The sequence below is a fragment of the Macrobrachium nipponense genome, chromosome 4, assembly GCF_015104395.2.
Source record: "Macrobrachium nipponense isolate FS-2020 chromosome 4, ASM1510439v2, whole genome shotgun sequence".
Lineage (NCBI taxonomy): Eukaryota > Metazoa > Arthropoda > Malacostraca > Decapoda > Palaemonidae > Macrobrachium > Macrobrachium nipponense.
The window spans coordinates 128,269,637-128,286,145 of record NC_061100.1 but is presented as its reverse complement, the minus strand read 5'-3'; the positions used below and the strand labels follow the sequence as shown (position 1 = coordinate 128,286,145).

General features: G+C 38.8%; 1 protein-coding gene across 3 annotated transcripts in view; it reads right to left on the bottom strand.

The window, feature by feature from the left end:
* LOC135211170 (cAMP-dependent protein kinase type I regulatory subunit-like) overlaps nt 1–16,509 on the bottom strand; it is a 247,572-nt gene that overhangs the window by 161,491 nt on the left and 69,572 nt on the right. Inside the window, exon 1 of one of the 3 annotated variants that reach the window (XM_064244371.1) lies at nt 104–125. The exons of the other annotated variants lie outside the window; for them this stretch is intronic. Within the exon in view, the coding sequence (XP_064100441.1) occupies nt 104–110 (7 nt within the window). The 5' untranslated portion in view covers nt 111–125. Of the gene's footprint in view, nt 1–103; nt 126–16,509 lie in introns of those variants that run through there. 3 annotated transcript variants of the gene reach the window in all.

Sequence of the window (16,509 nt, the reverse complement as noted above, 5' to 3'; positions counted from 1 at the left end):
TGTCAGAATATCAATGTTACGTTCACAATAGGCTGGATAACAGTATACTACACACACACACACACACACATACCCTTTTAATAAATGCACATATCTTACTCACAATGCATAGTAGACAGCACAACAGCAACCAGTACAATGTTACGTCTGAGTACGTACCTGAAATAAAAACAAAAACAATTTCAGACTACTATAGATTTAATTGTCAAATTGGGATCAGTACAGGAAAACCTCTCATTAAAGTACTTTTTCAATGGAATTTGGGAAATAAAATGTAGACCAAAAGCCAGGCGCTGGTACCTATGAGGTCATTCAGAGCTGAAAGGGAGATTGAAAATAAAGAAAGTTCTATAAGTGAAAGAGAGGACTACGAAAAAATTGTTGGAAGAGGGTGGTAAATAAGATGGAAGAAAGATAATTCCAACGGAGGTACAGTAAAATGAATGAAGGGGATTGCTGCAATAAACCTTCAGTAATGCCTGCAGTGCACTGCATGAGGGGCACTGACAGCACTAATCCACTACAGGGACTTTTTCATCACTCTGTAGTCTATACGAAATGAAAATTTATATCGAAATCGTTACACTTATTCCCATTTCACCTCAGGTGCAATGACAGAACAGAATTCTCTACTCTAAAGAATCTCAGTGTAAGCTTAATCAAACAAGTTCAAAAGCGCCTACTCACACCGCACTTGTTCCTGGGCACTAGTATAAAATGAAGTCAATCAAATGTCAATTGATAAACTCGTTGCTCAACAATACCTTATGGCAGTAAAAGCCGAGGCATGGATGGCTTTCATACTTTTTAGTTTTCTGTAAAAGAAAACTATAGAGATGGCTATTTGTCTGTGCGTCAGCACTTTTTCTGTCCGCCCTCAGATCTTGGAAATCTCTGAGGCTACAGGGCTGCAAATTGGCGTGTTGATCATCCACCCTAAAATCATCAGACATAACAAATTGCAGCCCTCTATCCTGAGTAGTTTAAATTTTATTTCAGGCTAAAGTTCGCCATGATCGTGCGTCTGGCACCAACAACACAGACCACCACTGGGTGTGTCACGGGGCGTTGTACAGAAAACTCAATTGCGCCGAAGAAACTTCAGCGCATTTTTTACTAGCTGATATACCCAAGCCAAAAGAATGTCAGAGACAATCCCAGAAGTGTCCTTCCTCCAGTAATTCGAGAGAGAGCTGCAAGAAACAATACATTAGGCGTCAAGAATCTTTTGTCAGAAGCATTACGAGAAACTCGGGCCAATTTCGCCCACTGCAAAAAGGTCCGTGGAATAATACCAGCGTCAAACGAGCACACTACTGCACACGTCTGAAAATTATGAAGCGACAGGCACCTTGTGTGTATCTTTAAATGAACCAATCATACCCGACACCGTGGCAACGCGAGAAACTGCTACAACGTTCACCGAGCTTTCTGACGTGCAAATGCAAAACAGAAATGCAAAAGAAGATAATCAGCACCAGAGAGAGAGCAGAGAGAGATGAGAGAAAAGAGAGAGAGAGAGAGAGAGAGAGAGAGAGAGAGAGAGAGAGAGAGACTTGATTCATTAACGATGAGAACAAACTGCCTTCTCACAAGACCGTGAATACATTGCCATTATATAATCTATATACGGTTACCATGTATGCACTATACTCAAAAACAAAAAAAATATTCGACAAGCAGATGAAATAATTATGCTGCTTCCAAAGGTAGCAGCTCAATAGAATTTCCACTCAAAAAGATGTGGATCCGGAAAAGTCTGCGGCCTTTCGTGCCACGGTTTCCCACGGCCCCAAATTCTGATCAGATCACCACTAAGTGAACAGTGACAGCCATGCGGATATCTCCCCCTGACGTCAATCTATGTAAAATGGTCTATTTTTGCACCCGAGATTTTCGTGAATCTACTTCCAAAGTAGATGCTTTGCGATGGAGAGGTGAGTTAGTGACGAACTGAGAGGCAGATAAATGGCAAGAGAAACTAACTCAACGTACATTATCATAAATAAAAAATGGATAGGGAATTTCAGTAGACACTGCACAAACCCTCATGCCTTATTTCCCCTCGAAGAAAGAACAATTAAGTTATACATTTCCAAAACGTACCAATTTCACGAGAGAGAGAGAGAGAGAGAGAGAGAGTAAACTCTTGAGCGCTTTAAAAATAAAGTTCGTTAACTATAAGAACAACGTTCCTAATACTTCAAATCTCCTCACTCAAAAACCCTTTCGTGCTGGTAATCACGTGGCGTGTACCTGGCTGAAGTCCAAGTCAATTACCATACCTAAAATAATTCCCGCACAAGACCGACTTACTCCTCTCTTCAGACCTTTCCCTTAAAAAAAAAAAAAATAAATAAATAAATAAATCCTTTCACCCTACACCTCCGAAGAGTTAGTAATAAGTATCATAAAAGTGTTACTGCATAGTAAAGCACTATCTGCAAGTTACGGAGGCGATAAAATAAATAGCACACCCTACCTCATTTTAAACATAGAAAATGAAATTGAAGTGTCGAGTTCAAGACAATAATTTCGACTTAAAATTATTAAATAAAATTACGACCACTTTGCGCCACAAAAAGAGGCATTAGTGATACAATTATAGTACTTTATCGACACAAAAAGATCAGTCTGAGAATATTTCACCAATGGAAAAAATAAAAATGTGGTTTACCAAAATTAATCCCTCACTTCCTCACTGATACATTTTGTACGACTTCATTGATTTAGTACAAAAAGGTTTTTGTATTTTCACTTACTCGGGGAGTAAGCCTTACACACTACTTCGTTGTTGCTGGGTTGGTAGGAATTGAATTGAATATTGAATTTACGCCAAAGGCCAAGCACTGGGACCTATGAGGACATTCAGCGCTGAAAATGAAAGGTTTATGGAGGAGCCTAAAAAGATCTGAAAAGGGTGTTTCACGTTGAGTTAAACATAAAAGAATTTTAGGATAGGATATTCTTGATCTATTTATTAAAATAAAAATGTAAAAAATAATGTGCATGTTAAACAGAGCAGAAAATTTTTCTAATAAAACAGAGCGTAATTATTTTAATGTTGGTTGACCATAGATATTAGCACGTTTTAATCTATTTAGTGAACTGAATTTAGGCTATTTTTTTCTCTCCTCATTTGTCCCGATCATTTAATACCATTGTCGTTGTATTTCACTCTATTGGACCGTCGTAAATCCTGATTTTTTTCTGCAATTTTTCTGACTCAGTTGTGCTGACATTCGTTTCTAAAAGTTCTATATTGATATTTTTTTATGCTATAAAAATTCTCCATCAAAAGATCCTCAACATCATACCTATTCCAATCGTTTTTACAGTGACTTCGGATCATAAATTCTTATCATTTGAAAATAAGGCGCCCTGAATAATACGAGGCCTTCATTGGAGGGATAGGATTTATATCCAATAACAGAATTAGAGAAGTAACGATGAGTATGTTAGGTTCTCATGCTGGAAGTGCCTAGGCCATGTTTATAGGAGACAGCAATGGAATGGAATACTATAGAGTTTAGGCCAAAGGCCAAGCACCGAGACCTAAAAGGTCATTCAGCGCTGGAAAGGAAACTGAAAGTACGTTTGGTTTATATGGCGTTCTTTACGTTGCATGGAACCAGTGGTTATTCAGCAACGGGACCAACGGCTTTACGTGACTTCCGAATCACGTCGAGAGTGAACTTCTATCACCAGAAATACACATCTCTAACTCCTCAATGGAATGCCCGAGAGTCGAACTCGCGGCCACCGAGGTAGCGAAAGTAGGTTTGAAAGGCGTAACGGGATGAAAACCTGGCAGCTGCACCATGATATAATGAATGGTTAGGAGAAGGTGGACTGCAAGATGGAAGAAAGAAAATACTATGAATGGAGGTACAGTAAAAGGAATGAAAGGGGATGTAACTTAAGAGGCCGAAGGGACGCTGCAAAGAACCCTTTCATAATGCCTACAGTGCACCTGTGGCCGCCGTGAGGTGCCCTACAAGTTTCCGTCATTCTTGTTGCCTTCAATTTCCCAAGAATTACGAGAACCGTTTCCACGTTTTCAATTAATCAGTTTCAAATCTCCACAAAAATGACACATTGCCAACTACGATCTCACAATGAGCTAATCAAATACCGTTTAGAACAGTGGTTCTGAACTTTTTTTTTTTTCGGCCAGGCCCCACTAATTCCCTCTAGAATCCTAATTCCACTTGTGGTGATTATAATTCTTATTCACGCGGAGGAAGACTAAAAGGCGATTAACTTGGTTTAAACGTTCTCGAATCATCCCCCCTTGAAAATCAAACCAAACGTGGGGTCTACGTCCAACGTTGGGAACCCCTGTTTAAGACTGCGCTTGACCACACTTTCCAAACACTTTTCATGGGTTTTCGCAACCCTTCCTAATGCTTTTTTTTTCTTTCTTTTAAAGAGATTGCAGCGTTCTCTCATTTGCTCACTCTGTTTTCCAAGATGGTGCAGTCTCATCAAGTTACTCGTACCTACTTATGATACCTGTCCTCGCGTTTAGACAGTCTGTTATTTACACATATTTCTAATACTATTCTCGTCCCGAACACATGTTTGGAATGGAATGGAATATAGAATTTGGGCCATAAGGCCAAGGGCTCGGACCCCAGGGGTCATTCAACGCTGAAAAGGAAATTAACAGTAAGGAGGTATGAAAGGATTACTATGAAACAATTGTTAGTAGTAGGATGGAAGAAAGGTACAGTAAAATGGATAAAAGGGTTGCAGCTAGGGGCTGAAGGGACGCTGCACAAAACCTTAAGTAATGCCTACAGTGCACCGCATGACGTGCACTGGCGGCATTAACCCCTACGGAGCCGAACACACGTTTCGGGAATACTTACGAAAGATTTCCAAACATTTACAAAAACATTTGGAAAGCTTCTCGAGAATCGTAAGGAAAAACTCTAAGTTCGAAAATAATTTCAAAACACTGGTACCAGATTCTCTCAATTTTTATTGAGAATTTACACAATTTCCGAGAGGGAAAAAAAGTCCATCCTCTGAAACATTTGCCACGAGTTCAAAAATTTCACATCTAACCAAAATTTGTTTTGTGTTTATAAAAGTAGTTCTCTTAAAACGTTCGGTAACGTTATCAATGACGTCAGAAATTTGTTTCGTGTTTATAAAAAAAATTCCCAAAAGTTCAGCAAACCTTATAACAGTCTTAAAATATTTCGAGTTTCTGAAAAGTTTCCTGTTGGTTCTGTTTTGTTTCGCAGTTTCTAAAACGTTTCATGGAGTTTCTAAAACGTTTCCAGAGTTTCTAAAACGTTTCCTGAGTTTCTAAATCGTCTAAAACGTTTCCTGGGTTTCTAAAACGTTTCCCGAGTTTCTAAAACGTTTCCTGAGTTTCTAAAACGTTCAACCAGTGCCTACAACACGACCCAAAACTTCCTCTATTCCAAAGATTCCTGCAGTTGGGAGGACAAACGCCTGAAGCCTTACATATCTCTGCCATCCAATTTGCATTCCTCCTCCTCCTCCTCCTCCTCCTCCTCCTCGCCTCCTCCTCCCTCCTATCCACCTCCTCCTTCCTCCTCCTCCCTCCTCCTCCTCCTCCCACTCTAAATATGGAATGTTAGCCTATGCCAGTCAAGGAGACGCCAGATTCCAATCTTGGTAGCATTCCGTATAGCTTTCCGCCTTTTTTTTAATATTTGCGCAAACAAGTACAGGAATCACCTATACTCCTCAGCACCTTCCAGCGTCTCTGAGAGAGAGAGAGAGAGAGAGAGAGAGAGAGAGAGAGAGAGAGAGAGAGAGAGAGAGAGAGAGAATATTTCTCACCACTAACACCGTTTATTTGAAAAAACTTCCGAGTGCAAAGACATGTACCATAGAAGGGTGGTGGGCATATCGATTTCCGACAGCGAAAAGCAGCATTCCAGATTAAAGACCACAGTATAAGCAAAAGGGGCACTAAAATAATCTATGTATGAACCTTATTTCGTATACTTTTCAAGTTTTACAAGGAGTCATAGTTATAGCTGTCATTTACCAACGGCGGCAATTCTGATATAAATGTGTGAGTGTGTGTGTGTCCTGAGTTCTATTCCACGTCAAGCCAGATCACTAAGCATGTTCCTGTGCATTCCACTGTTCCACCTTTAATCCAAGCATTACTTGGTAGTTAGTCGACAGTGGCGGATCGCAACCAAGGTGGATGGTACAGGGACACGACTAGCAACATCATCCAAAATTTGACAAAAGGCACAGAATGGTAACCATTCTGCAGCCGGCCTCCTTCAAGGAAACAGACATATGGTGAAATAAATGTATACAGAGATAATCACATGATCAAGTTTTAAATGTATATTTTTACATGGTATGTACAAGGTCATAATACTTTCCATTTTACATATTGGAATGGAATATAGAATCTTGGCAAAAGGCAAATTCCTGCGACCTATGAGATCACTCAGCGATGAAATAAAAATTGAAAGTCGAAAGGTTTGAAAGGTGTAACAAGAGGAACACCTCGCAGCTGCACTGGCAAGTAAGACGTAAGAAAGTGAATATGAAGGGGGGTACAGTAAAAGAAATGAAAGGGGTTTGCAGCTAGGGGCCGAAGGGCCTCTGCAAACAACCTTAATTAATGACTGCACTAACCCCCTTCGGAGTTTTAAGATCAGTGCACCTTAAGATATATAGATTTTTTCTTTCTTTTTTGGCATTATGCTAAGCACTGGGGCAACTAGGGCCATTCAGCGCTGAAACGGAAATTGACAGTAAATGGTTTGAAAGGTGTTACAGGAGGAAAACCTCGCAGTTGCACTACGAAACAATTGTTAGGGCTGGGTGGACAGTAAGATGGAAGAAAGAGAATATGATCGGAGGTACAGTAAAAGGAATGAAAGTAGTTGCAGCTAGGAGCCGAAGGGACGCTGCAAACAGTTAAGGAATGCCTACATTGCACCGAATGAGGTGCACTGATGGCGCTAACCCCCTAAGGGATTGTGCACTTTTAAGAAATATAAACGCCTCTTCCTTCATTAGCATTGATTTTACTTTCGTTTCTGAAAACTGTCAGTCTCCTGTCAAGAGGGAAAGTCTTCAACTCGACCTTCCTCTGCCAGTATGACGTCACAACAGGAGAGAGTTGAAAACCGAATCCGACTCCACTCACCGATATTCTTCGATTGGAGGAACGTGGCATACATCTTTCAAAACGCAAGAATGTGCATTATTCGAAATCGAACGTTCCCCAAGACCGTGATTGATCATCTAGCGTAGTCCTCGCGATTATTTGTGAAAGTTTTTTGTTGTCCATTGAAACAATCCTTATACGGCTACGCGTATTCATTTCTTGTATTCACATCCGAATACGGTAAACCATTTACAGTAAATCTATCTACAGGACGTTTTAATACAGTAAACCTTTTACAGTAACACAATAGAAACAGGATCGAATATAAACTCCAATTTCAGAGAGAGAGAGAGAGAGAGAGAGAGAGAGAGAGAGAGAGAGAGAGAGAGAGAGAGAAAAAAATTTTTACTTTGGGGATAAATCCGAGCAAAATTTACGTTGATAGGAAAGAACACACAATCATACTTTAATTAAAACCATACCACTTTAATATTTTACAACATATATAAATTTGGTGATTCAATATTATTCAATCAATTACTTAAAAAGCTGTGGATTAAAATGGGAAAAAATTATATTGAAAGCGCTGTTAGGAAATCCTGAAAATTCCACAGCCTGGAGGCATATCGAATGTACAGGAAAAGCACAGGACTATTGCTTTGTTTGTTTTTGTTTGTTCGTTTGTTTGTATGGTGTTTTTACGTTGTATGGAACCAGTGGTTATTTAGCAACAGGACCAACGACTTTAGACTTGCGAACCACGTCGAGATGAACTTCTATCACCTGAAATACACATCTCTCACTCCTCAATGAAATGCCTGAGAATCGAACTAGCGGCCACCGAGGTGGCACGCCAACACCATACGACCACGCCACTGAGGCGCTTCAGAGGACTATTGCAGCCACAAACAATTTACAACAACAGATTACACATCACATGGATTTCAGAGCAAAAATTAAGAATTTCTCAAAGCATAGCATGAAAAGCTTCATTCGTCGCGTCATTGTTTCAGGTCACACTTACAAAACAGATCAGCGTATTGTAAAAATTACCAGAGTTGGACTGGTTCTTCAACATGCTAAACAGACTGTATATAAAAGTAAATTTCGATTAAGTGAAGTATTACATGAAGTTGAAGTGAAAACTCGAAAAGCAACGTTGACACAAAAGTGACGAGAGAGAGAGAGAGAGAGAGAGAGAGAGAGAGAGAGAGCAGAGAGAGAGAGAAGAAAGAAGAGGAGAGAGAGAGAGAGAGAGAGAGAGAGAGAGAGAGGCTGATATCATACCAAAGATCTTCAAGCTCAAGGTTGGAAAATTCTTCACAAATAAAGCCGCACCACATTCAAAATGAAATAGCGGTCTCTACAAATAAATACGCAAATATACCGTCTCTCTCATATGATACAAACAATCAAAACAAGATTATGCAACGGTACTGAGTCCTACCGTCAAGATTCATCCCAATCAATACCCTTAATAAAAAAAAAGTCCCTAATCGACTAACAGAGTCGTCGGCCCCGTCATTATGACCAACGAAGAAGCGAATCCCTATCAACGTGTGTCATCCTTACAACATCGATATCCGTCACACTTACCGACGCCCCAAATGACCACCACCCAGACCGACCTCCCCCGTGGGTCATTAAAGGTCACAGCAAACGTCTTCACAGGTCCACTGCGACTATAAAACGCTCCTGAGCAACGTCTAGAGTGGCAGTTGCCATGTCGTCACTTGCGTCTAGTTAGAAAGCTGGTTATATATAATTGTGCCTTATAAAAGCGTGCGTAAGTGACTGGTAGAACACACACACTCACACTATATATAATATATATATATATATATATATATATATATATATATAATATATATATATATATATATATATATATATATATTTATATATATATATATATATATGAATAATTATCACATCACCGTGATTCATATAGATCATTCGAGCTACAAATGTCCTTTAATATATAATTCGCTCTACCTCGAAATCGATATATTTTCATATATGTACCGAAGGGGAATTTTTTAGTTGATAATAATTTCGTCCCCTCATGGTTAATTGTCAAAATGCACCAATATTCTGAGAGAACTGGGCAAATATCGAATGCATTATTCGTACATCAGAGAGATTTAGATCATCCTATTAACTATAGTCAAGCAAGAGCCTTAATCCCATGTAATGGCACAGTTAAAAGGAATATCATTGAATCTTGTTTCATCAAGTCAAATAATGGAAATGTTCTAAATTTAAGTCCTGGTTTATTTAAACTTGATGCCTTCACAATGAAAAAAGTTGTAGATAAATATAAGCAACAAAATTAATATATTCAGTTTTTACATGTTTTGGACTGTACGGATACTTTGTAGTTCCTGTTAGGGTTAAATCTATGTTTAGGGTTGTGGCCGTGTGATATCCGATAATCCTGGATTATCTCTTTAATTTCTACCCTTTTGACAATTAAACCATCTGGGATTCGTAATCTTGTTCACCTGATAACTTTCTCTCCAATTGTATTTCATGCGTTCCTTAACAATGTCTTCGTAAAGACGAAAGCGCTTGGATTTCTGACTATCATTTTCCTGTGGTATTCGCTTATATATATATATATATATATATATATATATATATATATATATATATATATATATATATACATACCATACACACACATTCAGCATACGTGCGCTTCATTCTAACAGGTCCAAAACAAATCCTATCCCTCAACTGCTCCTTTCGGCAGTGTACATAAATCTCTATCCCCCTGAAAATTTAAAAGCCAAATTACTTTAAATTAGTTCATTAGTTACCGCTCACTGTAAGTCCTCCCACAGTATTCTCAACCCCTTGCCTTTTACCAAATGTACCCAACCCTTGTCACTAAGTGTAGACACAAGGTCCCTCACTCAAAGGACTGTTAAGTGGGTCAAGCAGCCCTCTGCCAAAACACAACTACGCAGAAGGCACAAGTTTCTTACAGGATTGTGACCCGAATCCTCTGCTATAGTGACATTTCTTTGTCTGGTCACTGGAAGGAAGTAGACCCTCATTCAAGCGTGTCATACGAATGACTGCGCGGTGCGAATTGATTTTATACCGATTTTTCTCAATTTTTCTGATAATTGCTTTTCCTACACGTCAATATTGGTCAATAGTTGGCCATGTTCACGTTGCGGTGGATATAAACAGCCTTTGTCATACTGCTTATTTCTGAGATGGTAAATCCATAGAATTATACCTCCAGGTTTCAGTAACCTCTGTATTAGATTGATTGATTGATTTATAGATTTTAGGCGCACACGCCAAGCACTGGGGCAACTAGTCATTCAGCGCTGAAATGAATTTAGATTGTTTGTTTGTGTGGTGTTTTTACGTTGCATGGAACCAGTGGTTGTTCAGCAACGGGACCAACGGCTTTACGTGACTTCCGAACCACGTCGAGAGTGAACTTCTATCACCAGAAGTACACATCTCTCACTCCTCAATGGAATGGCCGGGAATCGAACCCGCGACCACCGAGGTGGTAAGCAAACACCATATCAACCACGCCACTGACGCGCTAAATGAATTTAGACAATGAAAAGGTTAGAAAGGTGAACAGGAGGAAAACCTCGAAACAATTGCACTATGAACCTATTGTTAGAAGACGGTGGACAGTAAGTTGGAAGAAAGAGAGAACCTTAAGTAATGCCTACAGTGCAGCGCAAGAGGTGCACTGGCGGCACTACGCCCCTTACGGGACATCTTTAATGGAAGATAAAAGACTTCCTGCTGTAAGAAATAGGCTTTTATATCCACCGAAATATGAACATTGATCAACTAATGCCCAAATGCAGGAAAAATTGAGAAAAATTGAGAAATCTCAGTATAAAATCAATCGGCACAATCCAACCATCCTTTCCAACAAGATATTATTATTATTATTATTATTAATTAATTATTTAATCATCATCATCTGGACACCGAGCTGATTATCAGTTCTCCCAGGGCTGGCAATCAATAAACGTTTTCAACTTAAATAGATCGGGATATTTTTTGTTCGTAAATAAATTACACGGGAAAGATTCAACTCCAAACAGATTGGTGTGTAGCGTTCAATATGTCAGTTTCATTGATTAACAATAGCAATAATCATTACGATACAAGATTTACAAAGAATTCTTCCTCTGGCTAAATAAAACACTTAACAAATTATACAAAGAAGGGCTATGTTTCTCATCACTTCCATTACAGGAAAATCTAGTCCTACTGTAAGCATACCAGTTTCTAGTAGAGAAGTTCACACTGGCAATTGCCTAACCGATTCTGCCAATTGCCTAACCGATTCTGCCAATTGCCTAACCGACTGCCCAAAGCAAATGATGAAAACATTTGTATAAACCCAAGAGAATCTGTCAATTCCCGCCTCAGTCAACCTACCATGACTTCCGGTACAAAACAGACGAATCGCATTCAAGTTCACAATACCACGAGGATGGTGGCACAGTAGTGCAAGATTTTTCCCCTACAGGGAAACAGCTTTCACATTTGGACTGCGTCCTCTAGCCCGGGCAGAGATTCTCTCACTCATAGCCACTATACAAGGAAGAAAATGAAGATAACTTGTCCCCAGTTCAAGCCAAGTTATCTTCATTCGATTCTCTCATATCGTCCTCAGCTTTGAGAGTACAGGTGCTGAAGTTGGTGTAAATGACCATTACTAAACTAAAGCTGCACAGACGAAGAACGCAAAATGGATAAGAACCACATCGAACTGAAAAATACAGCAAACAAAATAAAATATGGGTTAAGGACAATCGTACTACGTCAACCCCAGAAACAAACTCCTGATCCAACCTTGAATCTTCCTTCCTTCATTCCAACCCCATCAATTACGCTTACCACCGCCGCTCTTCCTGTAGCCTCCTCCAGCATCCGATCTGCCGACGCTATCTAGAACTCTGGGCCGAATTAACTCATCTTTCACGACCAGTTCGTGTTGCCGGGCAACAAATGACCAAGATGTATACTATAGTAGATTCATAGTACCCGTGCATTTGATGCCTAGGCCCGTCCCTTACGACTCTCCTCATTGGCTGTTGATAAGCCAATCACAGGGCTGGGAACTCAGTCTCTCAAGTGTGTTCACATTGGCAGGATGCATGTTCCACCTCTCCTGAGGGATACTTTTGAAAGACCTATCCCTCAGGAGAGGTGGTACACATATCCTGCCTATGTGAACTCTCGAGAGAGAGAGTTTCCAGCCCTGTGATTGGCTTATCAACAGCCAATCGGGAGCGTCGTAAGGGACTGCCCTAGACATCAAATGTAAGGTTGATTTGAATCTACTATAGTACTATCCACGGAGATGGGCGCTTAGATAGATGGACGCTTAATGTGAATCTATAGTATCAGGCCTGTTTTTTTTTTCTTTCTTTTTTTTTGCTATGCCTCTAGGTTACGTTAGACGGGTTCAAAGTAGTAGCCCATCAGTCTTTTGGGTGTGGAAAACATAATGAGAATCTACAGTTACAATCGGTTACAGTTCGGGATTACGCTACCAGGAAGACTGTCTCGGGACCCGACAACAGTCTCACTCTCACATAACACACTCGTTTGTTTGGTTGTTTGTTTGTATGGTGTTTTGACGTTGCATGGAACCTGTGGTATTCAGCAACGGGACCAACGGCTTTACGTGACTTCCGAACCACGTCGAGAGTGAACTTCTATCACCAGAAATACGCATCTCTAACCCCTCAGTGGAATGCTCGAGAATCGAACTCGCAGCCACCGAAGTGGCAGGCCAACACCATACCGATCACGCTACCGAGGCGCATACTCATATCTTGCGTGATCGTTACAGCAAATCTCAGGGGAGTACACAGTGTTACAGAATACTGTAAGTGGATTTTGAGGGGTGAGAGGGGAGAGGGGGAGTACAAGGGAGTAATACGGACGGAAGGGGAGTGTATTTCTTAGCCTTGGTGCGCGATGGAAACAAAGGATTACGAAGCAGTTATAGGGGAGAGACAGGGTGAGACTATAAATCTAAAGAGGAAAAACTTTTACACTTTACCCGAAAGAAATTGCGCGTAATTACATAATGAAAGTATACGGTCGGTACCTGCACTCGTTCAGGGATACAAAATAGCACTAAACTCGGACAAGATGGGAATTTGAAGATAAATTTCGTGAGGCATAGAAAAAGACCAAATATTACGGGGTACTCTTCTACTATGACCGACCCTATTCCCACCCTTCGGACACGGCATTACTGCCTTGAAAAGAACAAAACAAAAATTCCCCTCCTGAGGGAAAAATAAATTCTTGGCTGCTTAAGAATTTATACATACATTCATTAGTCTTATCTGGTTTACCAACTAATCTTTCATATTTCATGCTCTTCTCTAGAATAACTGTTTAATATAAAGGAGTTTTATTGCGTTTACGTCGGTTTAATAAATTTGTCATTTGAAGCTTTGCCATTAGAAGGTTGCCCATTTTTTATGATCATTAATAATAATGGGCTATAATAAGCTTCACCATCAGTGATGATGAGGTATGAAATAATGCCTGTTACTGATACTACATTTACTAATAAAACATTGGCACCTTTTCCCTTCGCCTTCGAGATGTTCAGAATTGAGACTCACCCTAATTGGATATATGCGATTATATATCTATATATATATATATATATATATATATGATAGAAAGTGACCGTGATTAATTTCACCGTGAGTGATGATGAGGTACGAGATAACACATTTTATTCATACTATAATATTTACAGGTAGGATGTTCGTCACTGTGAGTAAAAAGAATAAATAAATAAATAAAAATAAAAATAAAAAGTACCCGAACTCGAAAACGAAACCCTATATATATCCCAGAAGCAGCCAACTCGAAAGACATTCATGTATAACATGTATTCCCCTAGAACGGGCATTCACGCACATGAACGCAGAGGGAACACAGATGTGGCCCGATAACGACCCATTCGTGACTAACTTCCTGACTTGGAGCAATTTCCTTGGGTCCCTCCTCAAAAGATAAGATTACCAGACTAGAAGAAACCAGCAGGGTCCAATCAATGCGGAACCATCACAAAGTCATATCTGAAGATACAAACAAAGAAACTCTGCAGGAAGAAAAGAAAGTATAATTAACAGAAAACAGAAGACTGTGGGCTATTGAGAGAGAGAGAGAGAGAGAGAGAGAGAGAGAGAGAGAGAGAGAGAGAGAATAATTAACAAAACACAGAATACAAAGCGCTATTGAGAGAGAGAGAGAGAGAGAGATTAATTCACAGTAAACAGAAGACCGCGTGCTATTTCAAAGAGAGAGAGAGAGAGAGAGAGAGAGAGAGAGAGAGAGAGAGAGAGAGAGAGAGTAATTCACAGTAAACAGAAGACCGCGTGCTATTTTAGAGAGAGAGAGAGAGAGAGAGAGAAATAATTCACAGAAGACAAAGAGCTATAGTGATGAATGCGCAGGGTTTAGTTACGAGTAACTCAAAAAGAAAAAATAGATACTTAGAAGAACTAACCCAATATGAAAAGAAAATAGATATAATGAATATAAGTGAAAACCTGGTATTCCCAAGAGACTGGGAATGATGATCAAATAAAAGGGTTCCAAACTTATAGATCAGATAAAAAAAATAGGAATCAAGGGGGAACCGCAATATATGGGAAAGACAAAAAACAAGGAAAAATATATGAGAAATATAGTAACTCAGAATGTGAACTAATAGCGGTAGAATTTGAATCTGAAAAATTGATGAACATAGTAATATATAGACCTCCTAATACCAAAGAGTTTGACTTAATAATTGAAAAATTGGATGATATATGTAGAAATCACAAGGACTGGACTATTCTCCTATCTGGAGACTTCAACTTTCCTTTCGTAGAATGGAAAGAACGAATAGGAGATTGTGGTTGTACTTATACATATAAAAAGAGAGTAATAGTAGTGCAGAAGATAAGAGGCAATTTGAAAAGCTATTAGATATGCTACTAGAATAACATTCAACAAATAACAAATCACCTGCCAACAGAAAGGAAAATACTTTAGACCTAGTATTTTGTGAAACGAGATGAATATGTTAAAGAAATAATAGTTTATAATGCGAGTATTTCAGACCATAATGTCATAGAATTAACAGTTCATTCCAAAGCAAGTGAAAATAGAGATAAGCAAGAAATGAAAAAGTGGGAAGGATATGGAAAATACAACTTCTACAGTAAAAATATAAAATGGTCAGAAATTAATGAGAATTAAACAAGATTGGGATAACATTTTCGTAAGTGATGACATAAGGGTAAATACGGAGATATTATATAAAATATTGGAGATAATAGTGGAAAAAATATACCGAAGAAGAAAAGTAAACATCATTCATGCATACCAAGAGACAGAAGAATCTTGTTCCAGAAAATCAGAAAGTGGAAAAAGGTCTTGCAAAAAGAAAAAAAAAAATGCATGGAAAGTTATAGAACTAAAAGTAAGATAGAAAATGCAGAAAACAAAAAAAGATTATACAATCAAAAGAAAATGAAAAACGGGACTTGGAAGAAAAAACCCTATTAATATCAAGCAAAACCCCAAACTATTATACTCATATGCGAAGAAGATGAATAAAAGAAGAATAGAAATAGGCCCTCTGAGAATTGAAGGGAGATTAACGAATGAAAAAAAGGAAATTTGCAACATACTGGCAGAACGATATAAGAGAGAATTCACCCCTAGAATAGATAATGAAGATAATGATATAGAAGTAAGGGAGGAAAATAGTGAATATTAGCTGACATAGATATTAATGAAGCTGATATTGTGCAGGCTATTAATGAAATTAAAAATGGAGCTGCTGCAGGGCCTGATGGAATTCCTGCTATTTTGTTAAAGAAAGTAGTTCATTCTATCGCAAAGCCACTTGCAATATTATTAAGACAAAGTGTAGATACAGGCAAGATATATGATGAGCACAAATTAGCGTATATTACCCCTACTTTCAAAAGTGGATCAAGACTAGAGGCAAGTAATTATACGGCCTGTGAGTCTAACATCACATATAATGAAAGTGTATGAAAGGGTAATGAAGAAAAATATTATGAAACATTTAATAAAAAATAATTTGTTTAATAAAGGACAACATGGTTTCGTACCAGGAAAAAGTACACAAACCCAACTGTTAGTCCACCGTGAAAACATATTCAAAAATATGAAAGCGGAAATGAAACAGATGTGGTTTATTTAGACTTTGCAAAAGCTTTTGATAAAGTAGACCATAATATATTAGCGAAGAAAATTAGAAAACAATATCGTGATAAAGTAGTAGGAAGATGGTTAAAAGAATTTTTACACAACAGAAAACAGATAGTTATTGCAAA